This window comes from Etheostoma cragini, chromosome 12 (assembly GCF_013103735.1).
Source record: "Etheostoma cragini isolate CJK2018 chromosome 12, CSU_Ecrag_1.0, whole genome shotgun sequence".
NCBI classification, from domain to species: domain Eukaryota; kingdom Metazoa; phylum Chordata; class Actinopteri; order Perciformes; family Percidae; genus Etheostoma; species Etheostoma cragini.
The window spans coordinates 20,675,227-20,698,080 of NC_048418.1; the positions used below are offsets into that span (position 1 = coordinate 20,675,227).

Below are 22,854 nucleotides of genomic sequence, written 5' to 3' on the forward strand. Positions count from 1 at the left end.
TATATATATATATATATATACATATATATATATTTTTTTTTTAAATACAACCACTGTTTCTCCTCTGTTTGCTCCCTCAGTTGCTCTGCGGTCACCAGCGCTCCGTGCGCAGTGTCTCCTTCTCCCCCTCCTCCTCCATGCTGTGCTCCGGCTCCATGTCTGGAGAGGTCAGGGTGTGGTCGGTGCCCACCTCCACCTGCGTGGCTGTTTTCCAGGCTCACTGCGGAGCCACGGAGGCCCTCACCTTCTTGGATGAAGGGGCCATGCTGTTGAGCGCCGGCTCTGATCACACGGTGAGGCATCACTGCCTGTACATATTCAGCCTGGATCAGAGAAATGTAACTTTGCTCTGTGAGCCAGGGCTGCAGGGTTGTCATAATAGGTTTACTCCACTACTTGGCTGACTTTTTTTAACCGAAAAAAACTACAAACAAATGAGGATTTGGAACTTTTTCTATGTCCTTCTGTATAACAGCTCCAGCTCTGGTCAGGAGGACTTGGACGGTCGGTCAGTGCATTAAGAAGCGATGAAGTAAGCACCTTATTTATCTTGTGTCTTAACTTGTTTAGTTTTATGTTGCCTATCTTCCATGCCATGTATTCTGGGTGTAAATGAACAGGTTGGCATGGTTGAAAAAAGACCCACCTTATTTTGTTTACTTTTTTACATGCAGTGTAGAATTTTCTCTCCAAATCGACATTCTCATTTGATCTTTTAATGCAAGCAGGAGCCTCCGTTGAAGAAAAGGAAGTCTGTAACATCTGAGGCTGCTGCTCTCTGTGTGGCTGTTAATGGAGACTATGCTGCTGTGGGTTACCATGGTGAAGGACTCAAACTCTTCAGTCTGGACTCAGGTGTGTTAGGAATGTAAAAAACAAATCATATTGACTAGATTGAAGACATCAATCTGACAGAAGGAATACAGATCTGCAGAGGACCCCTCAAGGAATTGTTTCACTACCGTCGTGTTCTGTGTAGTAACAGTCACATAATTATTCAGCAACATAAAAAAATTCAGCAAGCTAAAAAAAGTAGCTTTCCTTCTTTTTTTTAACTGTATTACTTTAATTTCTTACACGCATATTATGTCTGTATTTTCTGTCTTGCTTGGGTTTGTAAGTGTGAAGTACTGTAAGACATCTGTTTTTGGGTGCTTTAAAAATAAACTTGACCTTATCTTTTAAAAGACATAAATACATCATCTACTATATATATATATTTTTATTTTATATTTTATTTTATATTATATATATATATATATATATATATATATATTTCTATCTTAACACTCCTATCTCCCTCCACATATTGCAAAAAATGAAAATAATGTGCATTTAAAAAGAACATAAAATAGATCTGATAAACAAACAGAAAATAACTATTTTTAAAACGGTTGAAGGAGCCTAAGGCACTTAACAGGGGTAACAGTTAAAAAGTCTTTAAAATCTTCTTGGCTGTTAAGTCATAATAACATGCCAAGGCATTTCAGCCATAAAGGCCCTTAATGTCTTTTTTCATCACAGGTGAGAAGATCTGGGACTCCACGCTTGATGTGTCCATCCCGAGCCTGCTGTGGGTGGCTTTGGACGCAGAGCAGAGAGAACCTGGGCTGCTGGTGTCTGGAGGGGGTGACAAGCGTGTGAGGGTCTGGAAGAGAAAGGCAGGAGAGGAGGGACTGCTGGGAGGCCTAGACATGTCTGAAATGTTTGGTGTGCAAGCAGGCACCATCCTGGCTTTAGCACAAAACTCCATATACCTGGCGACGGCTTCAGGTTAGTGCTGGTGGTAAACTACAAACATGACCTGGATTTTTACAGGAATGTCATTTTACTGTTCTACCGGTTTCCACCAAAATGTAATAAATTTCTTATGTAGGAGGTGTTCTCTCCATTTACAAAACATCCCTCTTTCTTTTCTTTGTTTTGGTGATTTTTCTTATTTCATTCCCCCCCAAAAATACATTCCACAAACAAAAACAACAAATAAATGACAGATTAGGTCTAATCATCAATTTAACAACCACACATCGAAAGATAAAACAAAAGTAAATGACTAATGCATAAATAAAAAACTAACAAACTAAGTAAATAAGTAAATAACTAAGGATAAGGGGCTTGAGCTTCCTTCCTTGGTGGCAACTCAGTTTTTTTTTATAAACTCAGCGATCTCTTAGAGTAGTCAGAGGGCACAAAACAAAAACCATAATATCAGCCAGAACTCACCATTGGTCCATCGTCCTCATTAAATACAACAACTTCCTACCAGCCTTCAGTTCTAAATAACCTATCCCACCCTTCAGCATCTTCAATTGTATTTAGAATCAATCCTTCCAAAATATAGGAATGTTTAATAAACCTTTTGAATTGGTTGATATTCAAGCAGTGCACATCCCTCTTTCTACTCATACCTGTTTGATTGTTTTCCTTTCTGTATTTCTCTTTGATTCAGATGACTTCACCGTTGTCCTGTGGCTGTTGAGCGATCTGGCCCTCGACTCCTCCGTCCAGCCTCATGGGTTCCTGAGGGGCCACAGTGGGGGGGTCACCTGTCTGGCGTTCAGCCCTGACGGTGAACAGCTACTGTCTGGGGGAAAAGATCAGGTGCTGTGTGTGTGTGTGTGTGTGTGCGTGTGTGTGTGTGTGTGTGTGTGTGTGTGCTGTAGTGTTGTGACAATACTGGAATTTAGTTTTTTCAAACACTGACTGCATCTGTAGACAGATAATTTTGTGCAGGTATGCTTTGGTATGCTTGATTCTAAGGTCGGCCAATATTATATAAAATAATAATATACTGTAAGAGAGTTTGCCATACCATTTATTTCATGGTTTGTCTTCCTTTGATACTGAGTGCACACGGCCATTGTTAGCAATGTTGCAAATGCATCATGTATGGTAGGGCTGTGCAATTAATTGATTTTTTTCTCGCAATTTCAATTTTGGCTCCTGACGATCACAAAAACAATGTGATCGAGAAAAACTAATAATTTGCACCTTATGTTTTGCAAGTAAACTTTTCTTTTGTCTTGCGTTCTGAATGAAACACACTTTTTGCTCTTCCCTAGGCTAAACTCACTCACTCACTCACTCACTCACTCACTCATTTGAATGTAGCATTTATATTATTTGCTATAAGGGGCTATTTGAAAAGTTTAACAGAAAAAATATCAAGCAAAATTTCACAGTTTACTGTTGATTTGTTTAACTTGTTTCTATTTTTAAAGTTCCATAAATGCAACATCTTTCCAAAAGTCAATAAGTTATTGTGTTAAATTAAAAAAAAATAACAAGAATAATTAAGCAACCCTAATTAAAGGCAATATTAGATTCTATGATGATTTTTGCATCAAAGTAATGAAGTTCCTTTGCTGGATTAGCCATCCGCAGTCATTCCTGTCTGCCTTGTATGGATGTAGATGTTGGTGGGATTTGACAAAATAACGCAGCAGTGACCGTCTCTTTGTTTCAGGCCCTGATGGTGTGGGATGTGAGTTTGTCTCCTGCTGTTCTCACTAAGTCGCTCCCTCACTCTCACAAAGACTGGATCACCGGATGTGTTTGGACTCTAGACTGTGTGGTAAATCTTCTTTACATCAAGGAAATGTAACTAACTGAGTTACAGGTCTGCCCCCGGAGAAGAGCTATTAACTGAGAGTCATGTAACTACAGTCTACTTGTTATTCTTTATGTAACCTTGTCTTCATCTGCCTCCTTTTTCTGTTCTAGATTAGCTCTTCCAACGACGGGAGGCTGTGTTTATGGGATCTGCAGGCAGGCCGGTGTATCCGAGAAATCTCCTGGAGGAATCCTCTGACATCTGTCTGCCGTGTGGTGAGCAAATTCTTCATTTATATATCAAAGGAAAATACAGGATATGTTATATACTTCTCTCCTGATACATCTTTATGCATTTAATGGTTGTGTTGGTGCAGTATATAAGCTTGCGTACTTCGTTTAAAGAGATCAACAGTGTGGTTCGGGAAGTGAAAATTTTAGTATTTCCTCCAAAAGGATTTTGATTATCAGCCGTAATGTCTAGACTGACCACGAGCTCCGAGGTCTCGAGACAAATGTTTACTGCTCATGTCAAAGCCAGAAGTTCGTATGAAATCAACCCCTGATTTAAGAAAAACATGTTTTGTTTGGGCTCTTTAAAGAAATACTACACTACCCACAATCCTAAGCGTAACAGTGTTACCGTGGAAATGTTTATCTAGGGCTGGGCGATATTTAGAAAATCAAATATAATGATATTTTTTACCAAATACTTCGATATCAATGCTGCAACGATGTTGTAGTGTTGACTATTGGTGCTTTCACAAAATATTTACACAATGAGATTTTTAATAAATAATCATCAGTAATGTGGATTAAATAATACATTTTATTAAATAATAAAACAGTCTGATAAGTTCAGAAAATCAATGTAATGCAGCCTTTAAAACCAGGAAAACACACCACTTATGCCATATTATGATATCCAAAATCTAAGACGATATCTAGTCTCATATCACGATATTATTGATATAATATCAATATATTGCCCAGCTCTATTTTTACTACACCTAAATAATAAAATAATGAATGAGGAAAAACACTTCCGGAACCAGAGCCGTTCATAAAGTGGGCGGTCACTATTGAGCTCCGTAGTGTAGAGATTTACCTGCAGGTCTTTCTTTGTTTTCTCTTTTAAGACTTGCCGGTAGTAAACACTCAGCCTTATAAGGGGGGCCTGTGTTGACTTGTTTGTTGCTTTTTGGGCAGGGACTGTATGTGGTAGCCGGCTGTGCAGAGGGAGCGCTACATGTTTGGAACTGGGAAACAAACATAGAAATCTGCCACATTGCTGCGCACAAGCAACGTATACACCACTGCTCTCTCCTCCCAAATACAGGTACACTTCTTGGGAAATGAATGCTCACATACAATCATTTGTCTATCCCTCTTTATTTCATATTGTACAATAAGATTTTTTTTTTTTTTGCTTTGTTTTTAAGACAAGAACATAGACGACAACCAAGAAGAAATGACTGTGTTCACTGCATCTGATGATGGCACAGTAAAACTCTGGAAACCACTGCAGGTCTGTCGTTCAATCTCAGATGGGGGAAGATGTGGTTTTAAAGTAGTTTTTAAGACAGTTTAGTAAAACTAGTGCAGTGCCGTTCACAATGTGCCTGTTTAGAATGGGCTGCTTGCTCGTCCTCCTGCGCTCCTGCTTGTAGCTTTCTTCAGAACCATTGTACCTCGAAATAACTTCCAGAAGGACTCGAAAGCACTTAATATGCATGTAAACTGTATACTACTGACTTACTGTGTACTTCTACTTTAGAAGGCACATTGGCCCAATCCCAAAGTGAGCCCTAAGGACTAAAGACTCACAGACTTAACTGATGCTAAGTGAGTGAGTGTGTGAGGCCACATGGGCTCAGATAGGTAAATGGGATGGGACGGCACTTCACGAGCTCACATGTTACCTTGGCAACGTTCAATAACCAAGATGTTGCTGACACTTGGACGACGTGCACCAAAGTCTGTGAGTCTGTGAGTCCGGACTTTGAGATTGGCCCATTGTTCTACTACATTTACCTGACAGAGAACGTTGCAGATTTAGATTCTACTCACAGAATGTCACAATTAGCTATTTATTATCCAGGATTATGTTGGAGTTGAAATCTACTTAGTACATTGTTCTGATGATGCCTCTCTTTAAACTTTAAGTCAACATTTGAAATCAGAACATGTACTGTGCGGTCACAGGTGTTACCTAACCCTACCTACCCTAACCCTGACCAAACAGCAGAGATAAAGTCACGCGCGGCGCGGCCGCAGCTCAGTGGCCCCCTTTTTTTTTTTTTTTAAGTCTGTCACTTTTTTTTTTTTTCTTTGTCTTTACGCACAGGTGGAGCACTTTGGCACCTTCCAGGGCCACAGCGGTGCAATACATGGAGTTGCTCGCAAAGAAGGCGTCTCAGAATTCCTCACCGTTTCTAAAGACTGCTCATTGCGATGCTGGATATGGGCAATAGGTAATACTTTATAATCTGCCTTCACATATCATTAAAAAAGAAAAAATTTCACAGTCGATTCTCAGTCACTGTGCAATCCTGAAATGCACTGCTCCAAAACCATTGATGGGATGTGTATATAAATAACCAAAAACATTTTTTTTATAAAATGTTTCTAAATGAGATATTAATGAATCAGGCACAACTGCATAAATACAGCTGAAACAATATTCATTATTGAGATCATGATCATAAAAATTACTAATCTATTTATTGGATTTCCCTTCTCCTGATGCTGCTCAGTGAAGAAGAAAGAACACGGTTATCTGTACAGTGTGTGTGCACGTGCTGGTGTGATGATGATTTCAATGTTCTGTACTGTAACTCATATGTATGGTGTGTCTGTGACTTTTATTTTGAAAGGTGTCCCAGTTCACCTCTGTGTTGTGTCTTTTCAGAGAGTCCTCCCATAGTGACAGGCCCGGTCACAGCTCTGTGCTTCTCTCAGAGAGGGGATTTGCTTCTTGCTGGTTATGAATCCGGTTTGCTGGAACTATGGCAGCGCAACACTGTGGCCGGCCACAAGCAGGTGAAGACATGCGTAACAAAAAAAGGGATATACACTGGACACATGTACTGTGCGTGTGTGTGTGTATTAATCTGTGTGTGTGTGTGTGTGTCAGGCTTCAGACAGCTCGGTGACAGCAATCTGCTCCATGCCTGATGGCCAGTTTGCTGTCGGCTACGCGAAGCTTGCTGTCGATGTGTGGAAGCCGGTGTGGAATCAACAACACAGCACTGCAAGGTAAACAACCGCTTTACTAGCTACCATAAATACTACACCACTTTTTCCATTCTTTAATTAGTCAGAAGTTATTAACAAATTGTCATTTACAAGAAAGACTTCAGGAAACAACACAAGAAAGCAACGTAAGGAACAAGAAATAAACTTTTAGTGTTACCAACGTTTGTTTGCATGTCAAAAATAAATGAGATGAGGGAGGAAATGCAAATACAAACTGTCTTTATCTTTCTCTCTGTTCTAAATCATAAAATATTGAAGCATTTTTACCTTGAATATGCTGGCCTTTAAAAGCAGTGATAAGCTGTGCATTGACAATTACACATTCTCGTCATTAATGTGTCAAAATTACTGCTACTACTACTACTTCTACTTTTAACTGCACTACATTAATCTGACAGCTTTAGCTCCTATTCACTTTACACATTAAGACATGAACACACAAAACACATCTAGCTGATAAAATCTAAAGTTTTATAATAAATAAAAAATATTTTTATTTATTTTATTCAATAGCTTCAAATTAAATTAAGTCCAGCTGAAATGATTGGACCATTAAACACTTAGTGGATTGACACAACTGTTTGGATGGTTTCCAGTTAATAAATGTGAGGATTTTTCTTTATCATTACTTTAACTTATAATACAATTACATTTTCCTGTTGAAACTACAATGATACGTACAATACATGCATAAGGAACATTTTTAATGCGGGACCTTTATCATTAGCAGAGTCTTTTACAGTGTGGTATAAGTACTTTTACTTCCACCACTGATGAATACCCTTTTGAAGAATCCCTCCAGATGTGTTTTGAGTCCAACCCTGCACATCCATCTTTCTAATGAGAAAAGATAAAACATCCATGAGACAATAAACAAATCCATTTTGGGAATAGAGGGTTTGGGTCAGTTAGGTAGTTCCATGGAGACTTAGAAACATGGAAATAAATCAAAGACGTTGTGAGGAGTTAGCTGCTCTGACCATGTGTTTCTGTTGCTCTCAGCCTGGTGAAGGTAACCACGTACACAGTGACCGAGCCCATGGTCCGCCTCCACTTCTGCTCCGTCCTGATGGCTGTCTCCGACTCTGGAACTATCTTAGATGTCACAAAAGATGTGGAAAACTGGACCCACACGATAACTAAGTACTCATCAAAATCTTTGTCCACGTTTTTGTTGAATTTTAAGAATACATGCATATTTAATCATTTCAATTTGAATTTGAACTTGTCCTTGTTGAACTGAGGAATTGTTGAACTTGTTTATTAAGGCAAACCCATTTATGGTGGAGGTAGTCTTGCTTTGGCAGACCTTCCTCCACAGCGCTACGGAAGAGGGTCTGGCTAGTCCAATCAGCGTTCCAGGATGGGAGAAAAACATGCTCTGGTTTATTGGCATTTCTTTAAACCAATCACAACCGTCTTAGGCTGCGCTTAGCGTCGGACGTTGCCACAGTGCCGCTGTAATAGCCTCGGGAAGGAACTTGTTTTGGTGGAACGTGTAAAAAGTGTAAAAGTTGTTTTTATTCATGCAACAACAAAAATTGGACAGATAGTCTAGCTAGCTGTCTGGATTTACCCTGCAGAGATCTGAGGAGCAGTTAACCATAGTCCTCAGAAATCCACCGGAGTTTAGAACACCAAAACAAAGAAATCGGAAAGTAATGGACATTTGCAAAAATACACACATCCGGCGGAATTTCCTGTGGCACAGGAGCAATCCCAGAAGTGGAACGTCGAGGATATAGAGTATGGTGGAGGTGATCATCATCACCTCCACCTATCATATTGCTGGTGATATAATTGTTAGCTTTTTGAAGTATTTTTAATCAAATTTGGTTACTGGCTTTTGTCACTTTTGAAAAAACATCCAGTTTACATTAGCCCAGTTAGCTAAAAGTGGTAAATATCAGTCATTTAATGCACAGTAATTTAACAGGACTTTATAGGAGCTCTGTATCCCGGGTCAGAATGCTTATTCTGAATATTTACAGGATTTAAGTTACTATTGACACAGTTTAGCTCAGCTGTAGATATGGTGCTGTTTGGTTTTATTTCCTATACACCGAGGGGTATATTTTTTAAGCTCTGAATAATTAAACCAACCTTAAAGCTCTTTGTTTATTTGTTTCTTATTGCAGCTGGAACAGAAGTGTCAGAGTTTTGGGGTTGATCAGTAACGACGAGAAAAGCATGTGGCTGATGGGCGAAGAAGGCGGAAATGTCCACATTGGCTTCATTGTGAGTTTTTGCCCGACTTCTCTCTAAATGATACTCATATTATTTTAACACCAAAGTAATGTTTTATATAGCTCTTAAATTTATTCCTGAAAAGAAGATATATTATTGCAAATTAAATGGTTCCACCTGACAAAGAACAATGCATTTTTTTTCAATTCATTCCCTACATTTTAATTACAGCTGAAGTTAGAAAATGAAGTCAGGAGATACAGGCTGCCCCTTGCCAGGACACTCTTGTAAAAGAGATTGTTAGTCTCTTGGAGACTAAAGGAAAGGAGTTTTTTTTTATCCTGGTTAAATAAAGGTTTGAATGAAACTGCAAGTCAAGTTAGGATTCTAAACTAGGAAGGTGCAGGCTGGGGGTTGTGTGGAGTGTCATGACATGACATGGAGGCAAACCGTTGACAGCAGCAGCAGTGTAGCAGGGATCAGTGAGGAGGGAGTCTATAAAAGGACTGCCTTGATGTGAGAATAACTGTGATTGGTGTGTGTCTGATAGGAATGATAACTCAATCAGCGGGCTAATGACTTCCCTGTCCTGCATGAACTAACACTAAGCTTAATTTAATGTTGATTGATGCCTGTGTCCTCTCTTTCTTCAGTTCGCCATGGGCCCCAAAAGTGCTTTGAATACAGCTTTCAGCTCAACTATCCTAGAGACCGAGGAAGAGGAGAAGAAGGGGAGCCTGATAACAGCTGGAACTTTGGACAGAGGTTCTGACATTCATAATGTGTCCGCCGCAGCGGTTACAATTATTACGCTTACTTCAAGCGCACTTCCACTCCTTCACATAGCAGCTCTTAATGTATTGGTTAATTGTGTGATTATCCAATGTGTTGTGCGTTCTTTCAGAGTTTGTCGTGTGTGGAGACGTGAACGGCAACATGTGGTTCAACCAGCCTCCAGAGGTTTCTTCGTGGAGCAGCAGAAAACCTGTAAGGGCTAAGATCTCTGAAACACAACATAAGACGTTTAGCATAAAAACGCATTCGCTTGAATGAGAAAACTGTAGATACATCTGGTGGAACATAAAGTATAGGTTTAACTGAGGTATTGCAACTACTTTTAACAATGGGTGCTACATTGTTTAATTATTTCTTATCATTGATTTTGTTAATACAATGTCACAAAATAGTAAAAGATAGTGACTAGGACGGCACTCCAGTTTTAATATTTTATTGCGACACACCGGGCGTTTCCCAGCGTGTGGAAGCATTACAACACGCTGAGGAAGGGCGCTGCTCAAAACATCCGTTGTGTGGTAATAGAAATATTAAATTGGAGTGCCATCCTAGTAACTTCATCTGTGGCAATACACCTTTTAAGATCCAGCACCCAGCCTACATGGCTTTAAGTGTCTCTTTAAGTCCTACTTTTTACAAAATAATACAAAGAAATGCCCATCACACTTAACTATAGCCCAAATTGATGTCTGTTGGTTTTTTGTCCAATCACCCATCTTATCCTCACATTTAAGAAGCTGGAACCACCAAATGTTTGGCATTAATAAGCCATGATTAGAATTGTTGTAGATTAGTTTTCTCTTGATTGACTAATTCTTTCAGCACTACTTTGAGCTGTAGAAAGGCCTACATTTAAATCTTACTAAACTATAAGACGAAAAAGGCATCTGCCTATCCCGTTTGCCTGTACCGGCAAGGACATAGAAGCAAACATCAGATATAATTAGCCGTTGTTTTAAGCCAGGGCTTACCTTTTATCCCCAGGCTCACAGTGACCGGATCAGTGTGCTGAAACTCACCGAGCGCACCATCATCTCCGCCTCCTACGACAGGACAGTGAAGCTGTGGGACAGAAACACCAAGAAACAAGTACGCCAGAGGCTTAAAAGAACAGTTATGAGACATTGTGAGAAATATATGTTCTCTCTGACGGAGAGTTCGTGGAGGAGATCAATACCATCTTCATATTAGTAGGTGAAATATGAAGCTGCAGACTGAAAACAGCTTGCCTGACTCTGTCCAAAGTAAGAAATATATTGAGACACTTGTTACATTAGCTTCCAGTCTTTGTGCTAAGCTAAGCTAAGCAGCTGCTGGCTGTAGCTTCATTTTTGACTACCAGATATGAGAGTGGTATCAGTCTTCTTATCAAACTCTACGCTGACCTCGAAAGCAAGTTAGCGTAAAGTTCTGTTCTCTTAATAATGAATTTATCTAAAAGGTGTAGACGGTCTTCCAGTAACTCTTTGTCTCCTGCTCTCTCTTTCTCTCTCTCTCCCTCCAGGTGGGTATGTTTGTGTGTGGAGGTCCTGTTCTGCATTTAGAGGTCAACCCTGAAAAAGACACTGAACTGGTTTGTGGTGACGGACAGGGAAAGCTCTACTTCCTCTCCTGGAAAGAATAATCCTTAAGACATTGCACACTAACTTCAGCCTTCACAAAAAACACTTCAATGCTACACTAACCAAAGATCGGCAGTAACGTTTTACTTCCTCCTTGCTTCAGTGGTGATGAATGTGCAATAAATATATAAAGATAGAATAGGGTGAAATATTTACACCTGGCACAGGGGTTAAGCATCAACTTACTAGTTATAATAATAAATTAACATGTGCCTTTAATGTTTATGGCAAAACAAACTTGCAAATGTAATCAAGTATAAAAATCAAGTAAGAATGTAAAAAATTACAAGGCCTTAAAAATAAGATCAGTTCAGCTTACTTATTTAAATGTTTATTTTATTTGAAATTAGCAACAGCATGAAAATGTGTGGGATAAAAACCACACCAGAAGGTCTTTTGTTTGACAATAAATTAAATGTTCAAATCTGCACTTTGTTGTTTGGGTTAATGTTGTTTTTGAAGGACTAAATGACAAAAGATTGAATAGTGTACGTAATACTTTCTTCACATTTAACACATTGTCAATAATGGATTACTTTAATAATTAGTAGCACTTTTTTATATTCCTGGGACAAAAGGGCACAGTGACAATCTTGTTATTGTAAGGTTGTGTGGGAATGTGTGTATTTATAGATATTTTCATAATATTTTCATATATATATATATATATATATACACATATATATTATATATGTATATATATACATATATTACATTTATTATTATATTATATATAAGAAGTGTTGCACACAGGTTTGAATGTTTAAGCTTAAATTTAATAGAAATGTTGACCTTAATGAGACTGTAAATAATCACACAATAATCAACATAACGTCACAATCCCTTTCTTTGCCTTAGGCCATTTCATCAAGATTGTCTTTAACACATTTGAACACATTAAACAGCATTATGTGACCTGCATTTCTACTTTACACCCATCTGTTATGGAGCCTGCTAACAAGAAATTATGCAATGTGTGTTTTGTCAGGGGCAAATCCGATTGCAACTGTAGAAACCTGCCAATTAAGCATTTCTCTAAGATTTTATAGTTTTCTCCTATATTTATTTACTGTTTCACCACCACATGCAGTTCAATTTTTTTTTTTTTACCTGGTGGAGCGTAACTTCCGGTTTAGTAGGCCTACATTTACTCTAGTGCTTTAATTGTACTTCATTACTAATACTGGTACTTTTACTTTTGAAACTGAGTAATTCTTCCACCACCGTAGCTGTGCTGTGTGGAATCGGCGCTAGTTAGCTAGCTAGTGATGTTGTTATAGCCTTGGGGCAGTTAAAATAGCAGCACTAACAGCAGGACTTGAACGCAGCACCAGGCTTGTGTCAAACTTCAAGGTGAGTCAAACACGCACGCCCTCTCCTGGAGGACAACACAGGGAAAGAAAAAAAAAAAGAAAAGTAACCGCTGCTCGGTTTCAGTAATATCTGCTTTATGAACCCACACAAGTGAGAAGGATGTGTGAGTCTTTGATTTCCAGGATGTTTTTTCTCCACTGAGGAGGGCGGGACCTTTAACTTTCCAGCTTTAGCTAGTGCGTGGAAACTGGCGTCAGTACCAACACGGGGACGGACAGACAAAACTCCCTGAGGACAGAAACATTTTAACATCGATTTACCAACGGGAAAAAACAACAACCACTGAACACGGACGGACGTGCACAAGCTTTAATGGTGAGTTTACGTTGACATTCGTCTTTAAAACGGCTTACCGTTTGTATTTCTGTCGCTTTTATCCTCCGGGCAGTAACGTTACGTTAACTAACCGTTGGAAATGTTACCGCTGTTTGACAGAATCGATACGATAACCTGGATTTGGAGTTGGAGTGTGACGGAGCAGCTGTGAGTAACCTTAGATATTCCCTAAATGTACAACTTTAGCTTGCGTTGTGTTTCGAGATTGTTCAAAATGGGGTGTTTTATAGTTTTCTCTTTGCTAAGTCAGTACAGCAGCATTAACCGACTTGACCTCAAATCTGTGCCACTGAAACTGTCACTATACAAATACACACTGCAGTAACGTTACTGCAGTAGGATAGCTCCTGGGGGGGGGGGTTTCCATGGGCATATTCCCTTATAACAAAATGTTGTGTATTTTAAATGAATCAGTCTGGTGCAAAATAAATGCAGATAATGGGGGTCTATGTGTGGTGTAGTTTTGGAGACATGCCTCTTTGTAATTGTGACATATATATATATATATATATATATATATATATATATATATATATATATATATATATATATATATATATATATATATATATATATATATATATATATATATATATATATATATATATATATATATATATATATATATATTAATAATAGCATTTTATTGAAGTCATCGCCTGGAACTATGGAGCAAAGTCTTTACAGAGTGCCTCCAGTTTCATATTTTCAGTTTAGAGTTGTAGTTTTTATTGTTAAACAGCATCACCACACTGCATCCCGGCAAAGACTGGAGCGACTGAGCTGAAAGAGAAGACCACAGAAGGAGATGCAGAAATAAGTGAAAGAGAAGAGGGAAAGGAAGAATTGACTGTGAGGGATGAAGAGGAGGCTGCAGATACAGAGAGAGGGACAGAGGCAGTTAGTGTTACGGAGGAAGAAGATGAAGAGGCCAGTTGTTAGGCCCATATTTTAAAATAAAATAAGAATATACATGCATTAGTGCATCAACATAAAATGTTGATATAGTTGATTTTGAAACAATAACCATGATCTTGACTTTGAACTACATGCAACAGTGTAGCCAATGGTTTACTTTTTTTTCCATACACACCAATTGCCTGCTTCATGGCTGGTGATAATTTCACATTTTGCATATTAGAAATAATCTCTGGTTTTAAGTTAAGGCTTCCCTAGCTATCTGCTTAATGCCACTGTTGCAGTCAAAAGGTATTTGATTGGCTACATATTGAAACATTTAACAAGGACTCTGTAGCCACCAAGTTCTGTGAAAGATTCATTGTAAAAAGTTCTGTTACACATTTGTACATCTGTTCTGTCTCTTGAATGCACTTCATACATGTGAAGGCGATTGTAAATACATCCATCTCCACGGAGCCATGCAGAAGTTTGATTTGTTATTGTGGAAGTTATAGACTATATGCTCTTGATAATAGCGACTTTAAAATGGTTGCTTTGGGGCGGGTGGCGGGGGGTGCGGGGGGTCTTGAGTCTTGTTGCCCAGGGCACATGGAATGTTAACCCGGCCCCTGAACATTACTAGCTACGTAGCTAGTAGCCCACTGTAAAGTTGAGGATGGCCTTATATAATATTTACACTGCTCTATTACATACATGTATATGTTTTGTCAATGAAATACATTTTTTTATTAACATAGCCTATTTTTCAGACAGGTGCCTGTGCCCTGTCAGAGTCTTCTGGATTAAAATGGAATTGCAGGTTGTTGTTACTGTTTCAGATTTTGATCAGACCTTAGATATATCAAGGATGTGTCCCAAAACCAAGGCCCGTAAAATGGTTCTCTTCAAAGGTTAGATAGCAAGTAAAGTCTACTTAGTGATATATAGATACAGTGATATATTTTAAAAAATAAATCTAAACTAAAACTATTAAATATCTGATCCTTCTGCTATTACAAAACAAAATGTCGGCTGTTCATAATATTATGTAGTTTAATGTGTGTTCTGAGTCGGGTGCCTGGGTCTGTTTCCTGGAGCTTCATTAAAGGGATATTTTATATGTATATATAAAAATATATATATATATTTTTAATCTATGCCTTCTAGACCAAATAAAACAACTTTCAGAATGCACTTGCTTTGCCTTCCTACGAGTCCACTCCCAAGCCACGCCTACCGGTTACTGACACAGAGAGGCAGTCAAGTGACAAGCCAACTCAAATGGGTTTTATTGTCATTTCAACCATATACTGTCCACGAAACAACGTTTCACCATGTTTCAAGTGACAAATTTTAACTTACACATTTAAAATATATAAAAACATTATGTAAAAACAACTTACAAAATAGGCTACATTTAATGCACACACATTATAGGCTCCGTAATGTTCTGCTAACGCAATGGTAGTATTAGCGCTTGGACTGATGTAAACACAGAGTATAAACTCAGCCTTGAATTTGCGTGGAAAATATGGCATGGCATTTAACAGTCACAAACTCAACCAGCGGTTAGCAGTAGTTGGATCCAAGCACCCCATTTCTGCACCAGTCCGTGTTAACAAAGCCCACCTTCACAAGTCTTACCCAACAGAGGAGCATCTGCTTGGAAGGCCAGCAGACATGATAGCTAGATAGCTACACTGTTGTTCAGCCATGTGCCAAGAGAGAGCCTGTTAGCGTAGCTCCAAGATGGTTGACACTCGACTGCATTGGGTAATGTCAATCCCACCCCTTATGGGCGGGTTGAAAACCTGCAGAACTAGCAGACTGTGGTCTACAGCCTCTAGGCAAAAATGCCTTAGATGACGCTAAATGAAGATTTTTGTGTCATCAGAGGCTTTTTTCCAGACCCACAAAACAGTGATCTCTCGCCTCGGGGACATAAGGGAGGGAAGCATGGTCATTCGAAAATGCTACCAGGTTTCTACTGATGCTTGATCCCACTCACATTGTGAAAAAATTGATAATTCAGGATTAAGATGGCAGACTGCACCACACTGGATCAGAAAGACACCTTGCTGAAATACGTCGAATGTTTTGGATGTTGAGATGACGGGAGGCAGTATGCCGACATCAGCGCCATTGTGTTTCATGTTAGAATTGGAGAGCAACACCAGTCTTCCCAAATATGGCTGATTTACCTGTTGCTCATCTTAGGTCCACTCAACAGGAACAGACTGTCTCGGACCATATAATCTCAAGATCGGCTGCCGATCTGAGATCAGATGAGGTATAATATTCAAATGCCTCACAACCCAATGTGTACATCTTGATGTACTCAATCATATGGATACAGACTCCTTTCGCATGGCCCTTCACTTCCCTTCCCGGAGAGGAAAACCAAACGAGATCCTATGTGGTCAAGGAAAGGACTTCAGAGGAGGAAACAAAGAATTACAGAACGCTTTACATGACCTTTCTCCCACTCTCCAGTCAGTCCTAGCAACGAGAAAAATCCACTTCCATTTCAATCCTCCACATGCACCCCACTTCAGTGGCATCTGGGAGCGGGAAGTACGCTCGAGAAAGAGTGCTCTCAGGATAACCATTGGTGCACAAATGGTTACTGAAGAGGTTCTGAGAACAGTGTTAATTGAAACTGAATGCATCCTTAATTCAAAACCACTTGGACATGTGTCATCAGATCTTGCGGATGTTGATCCAGTCACCCCCTACCTTCTCATCATGGGACGACATGATGCAGCACTCCCTCAAGTGTCCCACCCAGACTCTGATCTTCTCAAGAGGCAGCGTTGGCGCCATGCCCAAATATTGTTTGACCATTTCTGGAAACACTACATCAAATCCTATCTATCACTTCAAACACGGCACAAATGGCAGGGGGGTACACCAGATCAGAATGAAACTCCGTTGTGATGATTGTTGACTCCTAGTTACCACGAGCTCTTTGGCCCAGAGGAAAGATGACCCGCCTCCTACCTAGCAAAGATTGTCACATTAGGACAGCTGCGGTTACAGTGAAAGACAAATCCTATGTCAGACCTGTAGTTCACCTAATCCCCCTTCATGGCCTACCTGATGACCGTTAAGTTGTTTTGTTTGTTTGAATTTAGTTTAAAAGTCTTTTGAAGGAGGCTTTGGTAACACTTTCTATGCTGCCCATGTCTACCATGCATTTCTAAGCATACTTATAATTAGGGCTGGGTATCATTTTCCGATGCCAAACCGGAACTTTTAAAAGTATTCCGATTCCTAAACCAGTTCTTGAAAAACAAAAAAATGAACAAAGAAACGCTCTTTTATGAAGTTTTTTAATAGAAAATGTTTTAAATTTAACAATATATTTACGTTCTAAAGTACTTACAAAATATATAATAAGTAAACCTAAGTCACCTAACACACATCTAAAATAAATAACAGTTACAGTATTAACAAGTAACAACAAAATAAATGTTGAGTTGGACTGCTAACCAGAGCCCAGAGGGAAAAGCTGGCATTTTTAAAGTAGCCTACATTTACGGTAGCTAGCTAACGGTAGACTACAGAGGAAGTATATTTTTACGTTTTTACGGAGCAATAGAGGGAAAATATTTCAGTCGACACATTGAGTGGAACCCAAACGAGGAACCGAAATTTGCGTTCTAATCTGGTCCAATTCCTACCGATTGCGTAGGAACCGGTTCCATAGTGGAATAATGCATTCCAATCTGTTTATAGCACTGTATAATTATAGTTATAAGCACTCATAAATATCCATAATGTTTAATAATAATGACACATTATTATTAAAGCATTTTATAATGACTTATAATGTCAAGTGTCATAATACTTCATAATACTGCACTGATCATGGCTTACAGTTCAAATATAACACCCAAGTGCAGAATTGTCTATCTCACTTTTACTATAGGCCACACTGGGAAATGAGAATCACGTCAAGGGCAAGACATAAAAAGTTCATTGACATGCTTTTTATGTCATAGAAATGTAAAATAGCTTTGACTGTATTATTTCATTCCTCATATAGCTTTCTCACTTACAGTTTGGATGATATAAAGCCCCAATAGAGTCAGCAAAACGTTTGTTAGCCATGGTAGAATTAAAAAAAAAGTCAAGGTCAAACTAGGCGGGTCAAAATTTATCGTGAACCTAAAGTGTTCAGCGGGCCTTGAGTTTGACACGTCCTAGTGTCTCCTTTTATGTGATTCTTAAACAGGAAAATCAGTAATATGATTAATTTCCCCAGAGCTGGAAACACAACAGTCACTCTATGTTTACCGTCATCAAGGTTTCAAGTCCAGACTTGAAATCTGGACGTGAAGCTGGACTGTGTGACGTGAAACAATTAAATGCATCTTTTTACCCAGAAAGTCACCGCTGAATCGTTTGCAGCATCTTCTCCAGTTTAGTAGAGACAGATTTATGCTGCTGACTCACAGATCATGGCAGGGAATGTTTACCTTCTGTTACTAACTAATACTGACTGAAACCACAGTAGTTATAGACGCATACATGCATTTTATTCAAGCATAATTTGCTCCCTCTTTTTTTACTCCTCTAGAAAAAATCTGCGTTATTCGGTGGGATGTTCAAAAGATCCTCCGAGTCTGCACAACCACAGGTGATGTTGTTGTATTAACTCTCTCTTTCTGGGCCAGATGTAGCTACTAACGCTTTTGCGCCCACTTCAGGCGTTGTTGTTTTGCAACGTGCGCGTAAAAGCATGGCGAGGTATGTACTAACAGGCCGCACTGAGGTAAAAGCGCAGCGGGAGCTGAAAATGGCAAATTCCGCTTTTCCGTGTCATGCATATGCATTAATGGGAAGGTGAAGGCGCTAGTGGGAGTTTCCCATACAGTGATGGGAGGGGAATCGTAAAGTGTGCCCAATTATGTATTCCGTGGTATGTACAAAATCCTCCCGTGACAGCGCGCTTCTATTTTGGGGAGAAAATTCTATATAATATATATATATATATATATATATAGGGCAGAGAAAGACACTGATTACCCGATGAATTGGAGGTTTGGTAAATATAATGTAAGCTGATGTATCACAGCCTGCGCATTCTGCGGGTTGGCCATGGCGCTGATAACGCTACATTCGCAAATGTATGCACATATGGCCCTGTGGGACTTAGTTGTAGGATGATGTAGAATCAAGTTTCTTTAATTTAGATCTAGAATTTAACATTTTGTTAACATTAAGAACCTTATTTAATCCCCTGTTGAATATGAATCACTGTAATTGAATATATTGAACTGAATATGTAATAATAATATTTAAGATGTTTTCCATACTCGTATTGGAGACGTGTACAGCAGTAAAATTACTATAGCTCATTATTTAATATAATGTATTCTTGTGACATTTGACAGTATGATTTCCATGATATTTAGACTTGCTATATGATTATTTTTTCATCTTCCCCAAAAAGTGTGGACTATTTAAAGGTGCCCTGCCACACGTATTTCAGTACTTTGTGGTAATGTTTGAAGCTCTACCATGGCCTCTGTAACATTTTTTCGTAGAGATAAATGCCTTGGTTACCTTGTTTCAAGCCATTCTAGCGTGGTATAGAAAGCCTGCAGGAAGACTCAGCTCCATCTGTGCCAGTTCTCATTATTATTCAACGAGCTAAGCTGCTTGACTCTGATTAGCTAACAGCTAGAACGTGAGAGCCTGGCTGTCAGCATCATTTGACTGGGCGAGCTCATTAATAGTAATGAGCTCAGGCAACATCACGTCAGAGTGACCAGCTGATTTCTCCTATAATATTTTTTTCAAAGCTTCATTTTATTACACACTAATGAAGTGGAAAACACATTCCATCAGATTTAACTCAGTAAGAACAGTGTGTAATTATTGACCTATGTTGGTGATGTCATTTAAGCTACAGTAGATCATCTGCTGTGTAGACCTCGCCTGATTGGATTGTGAGTTTGAGACGGGTGTGTTTTTGTGTTGTTGTGGTGTGTTTGGAAGCGCCAGCTGAACCTGCATGCATCAGCGATTTAAAGCAAAAGAACTGCCTGCCAATGGTGAAGCACTGAATCCCTGTGTGTCTCTGTCTGCAGCTGCATCAGTTCCAATGCCTGAACAATTGGTTTTATTTTATTTCATTATATCATATAAGTAATTATGTGACTTTTTATTGGAATAATGATCTATCAAAGAAACGACAGAGACACTGAATATATATCAAAGTTTGTATGTAAATCATAATTTTTTTTTAACACCTTATCTCCAGGAGACAGGAGGGGTGTTTAGTGGGATGTTTAAAAAGTCGCCAAAGCCTTTTGGAGCGAGGACACAATCTCAGGTGAGAGAATTGCTGCAGAAAATCAAAAAATGTTACTATAAATTATTAGAACAGGATTGAGATTGATGGCTCACTCCTGGTTGAGCTTGTAGTGTCAAAGGGGTAGAACCAACAAGAACTTGAGCAGATATTCACATAACAATTTTTCACACCATGGTTTTAATATTTGTGTAATGGCTAAGCCTAAAACTTAAATCCACTGAGGGGCTATGTGGAATTAAACAAATAAACAATCTATAGCTGACGCACTCTCTTCTACCTTCTGTTGAAATCAACGACTCCAATGGTCATTGTTGCGTTTTGATGGTTATTTATTGATCACAAAGATCTTTATATCAATGTAGAAGAATCCATGTTTCAAGCTCCATCAACAACATTTAACTATCCAAATGAGCGTTGCGGCGTTTGTAGATTTGATGCGGTCACAAACTATTTGTGCTCCTCCGATTAACAGCACCCCTGTTACCTGTTGAAAGGTTCCTACCTAATTAGACATCACTAATAAGCACACAAGGGACAACAACAGTGGACAATTAGTGTCCTACACCCAAAACAAAATAAAAATGGCTCTTACAATTTGCTTTCATATAGATTTAGTTGATGCAGTAGCTTAGTCTGTTCAGTGCCAACATTTTCTGGCCTGGCTAGCACGCATTCACATGTTCTCTAGTTAAAAACTGCTCAATGTTTCCTTACAGACTTGCCACCCCTTTTTTAGTTTCTTTCAGGGGGGGGGGGGGTATGTCACACTCACTGCATGTAGAAATATTTTATAACAACACCCTGTTCATGCTTCAGACATTTCATAACTTTCAGAGGCATCTCTTCCCAGAGGCATCTCTTCCCAGAGCCCCTTTAATTGCAAAACTTTCTCGCTGATAGTAACTGGCAGTCGTTTAGGAAAATGGCAAATGTTTCACTTAAATGTATATATTCTGTTTAGGATGATTTGTCTGTGGAGAAGAAACTCTCTGCCAGCAGTGAAAGTCTCATAGACAAGTCTTCAAAGGTGAGAGATTGACTTGTACCTGCACTGTATCAACACCAACACAATATACAGTAGATAATGTCACATGGATGTACTAAAAGAGGACTGTTCACACTGGATTATGTTGTTCATAAAGTTATAATTTCTGCAGCCTGTGAAGCGGACAAACGCAGAGGTGGAGGATCCAGCTGCGAGTGGTGGCCAGTCATCAGGCGACAAACAGGTGCTTTGACATTAGCTTGTTCCTCATTTTATCAGTTATCAGTTTAACTGGTTATTTTTATTCAGCAGACACATGTATAATTGAGGATTAGTATCTACGTGTCATTCAGCTATTATTAACCATGGGGATATTCCTAACCATGCAGTCACACACCACAGCTCTGTGCAGGTGTGTGTCTTTCTCTACTGCTACTTGTCGCCACTTTCATCCCTTCGCTAGTCTCACATTGCCAGACCTTCCTTTACTACTGGATGTTTAAAGCTTGGTGGAATACCTGCATTAGAACCCGGCTGATAAAGGATTTTCAAGGCCAGATACAAATATTTGGTTATTTAAAATTCTGATATTCACGGTTATTTAAAATTCCGATATATTGGCCGATAAATATATATTTTTTAAATCCAGAAATGCGTAACAAAACAACCAAATTTCCCTTACATTAGTTATTTGTAGTTATTTAGGAATTTTTACTAAAATAATAGATAATTATTTGTTTTACTGTCACAACAGAACAGAGGAACATCAAAATATATTAAAGTTCTGTTAATAAAATGTATAAAAATATAAACTTAAGATATGAAAATTAAAATCCTTTGAACAAAAACACAATAACAAGAAAACAATCAGTGTTGCCACCAGGGACGTTGTGGAGCGCCCTCTGGTGGACAGACTGTGCAACGCCAACACTCAACATGATGGACCGTCCGTTTTTATTTTATTTTTTAAATATTTATCACAATTATTTTCTGATTAATGAATATATTAAAAAAATATTTTTTTTAATTTTTTATCAGCCATTATAAATGCCAATGCTGACAGGAAATGCCGCTATGCCAATATATCGGTCATGTTCTAACCTGCATGTATTCCTTTAATGTCCTTGAGACAGACAATAAAGATTCAGAGATGCTCATGGAGAACGAGAAATAAGTGGAAGAGAAGTCAAAACCGCTCAGTCTATTTTTGTAATCACTCATGAGTCATCAGTGACCGCACACAGCTGATCAGCTTCTGTCAAAAATACCCTCACGCTCCTCCCCCAGTCCTCCAGCAACGCCCCTCGTTGTCCCCTTACCTCCGTTTAAATCCTGCTTCCCTGTCCTCCTGCTCAGCCACACTGTGTGACTGTTGGTGTGTACTGTATGTTTGTGTCCTTGTCAGGTCAAAAGCAACATGATTCAGCACGAGACAAAAAAGGAAAGAAGTGAAACTCCAATGGTCCCACCCAGACCAACTGAAGAGGTTTGCAAGCAATTGAACACAACTCAGTGACGTG

At 39.0% G+C, this 22,854-nt stretch overlaps 2 protein-coding genes across 4 annotated transcripts in view; both read left to right on the forward strand.

Annotated features, from left to right (window-relative positions):
* tep1 (telomerase-associated protein 1) overlaps nucleotides 1-12,017 on the forward strand; it is a 39,195-nt gene extending 27,178 nt beyond the window's left edge. For 2 of the 3 annotated variants that reach the window (XM_034887137.1, XM_034887139.1), the window contains exons 39-56: nucleotides 81-293; nucleotides 476-532; nucleotides 720-855; nucleotides 1,525-1,773; nucleotides 2,450-2,601; nucleotides 3,467-3,574; nucleotides 3,724-3,828; nucleotides 4,762-4,891; nucleotides 4,995-5,080; nucleotides 5,900-6,026; nucleotides 6,464-6,594; nucleotides 6,689-6,810; nucleotides 7,813-7,953; nucleotides 8,949-9,048; nucleotides 9,651-9,762; nucleotides 9,902-9,984; nucleotides 10,777-10,881; nucleotides 11,297-12,017. In XM_034887137.1, the coding sequence (XP_034743028.1) occupies nucleotides 81-293; nucleotides 476-532; nucleotides 720-855; nucleotides 1,525-1,773; nucleotides 2,450-2,601; nucleotides 3,467-3,574; nucleotides 3,724-3,828; nucleotides 4,762-4,891; nucleotides 4,995-5,080; nucleotides 5,900-6,026; nucleotides 6,464-6,594; nucleotides 6,689-6,810; nucleotides 7,813-7,953; nucleotides 8,949-9,048; nucleotides 9,651-9,762; nucleotides 9,902-9,984; nucleotides 10,777-10,881; nucleotides 11,297-11,416 (2,277 nt within the window). In that variant the 3' untranslated portion in view covers nucleotides 11,417-12,017. The remainder of the gene's footprint in view (nucleotides 1-80; nucleotides 294-475; nucleotides 533-719; nucleotides 856-1,524; nucleotides 1,774-2,449; nucleotides 2,602-3,466; nucleotides 3,575-3,723; nucleotides 3,829-4,761; nucleotides 4,892-4,994; nucleotides 5,081-5,899; nucleotides 6,027-6,463; nucleotides 6,595-6,688; nucleotides 6,811-7,812; nucleotides 7,954-8,948; nucleotides 9,049-9,650; nucleotides 9,763-9,901; nucleotides 9,985-10,776; nucleotides 10,882-11,296) is intronic. The other variant, XM_034887138.1, reaches the window with a different exon arrangement.
* Nucleotides 12,018-12,761: 744 nt separating this feature from the next.
* apol1 (apolipoprotein L, 1) overlaps nucleotides 12,762-22,854 on the forward strand; it is a 19,991-nt gene continuing 9,898 nt past the window's right edge. The window contains exons 1-7 of the mRNA XM_034887518.1: nucleotides 12,762-13,103; nucleotides 13,224-13,271; nucleotides 18,607-18,666; nucleotides 20,296-20,367; nucleotides 21,311-21,376; nucleotides 21,507-21,578; nucleotides 22,740-22,846. Of these exons, the coding sequence (XP_034743409.1) occupies nucleotides 13,101-13,103; nucleotides 13,224-13,271; nucleotides 18,607-18,666; nucleotides 20,296-20,367; nucleotides 21,311-21,376; nucleotides 21,507-21,578; nucleotides 22,740-22,846 (428 nt within the window). The 5' untranslated portion in view covers nucleotides 12,762-13,100. The remainder of the gene's footprint in view (nucleotides 13,104-13,223; nucleotides 13,272-18,606; nucleotides 18,667-20,295; nucleotides 20,368-21,310; nucleotides 21,377-21,506; nucleotides 21,579-22,739; nucleotides 22,847-22,854) is intronic.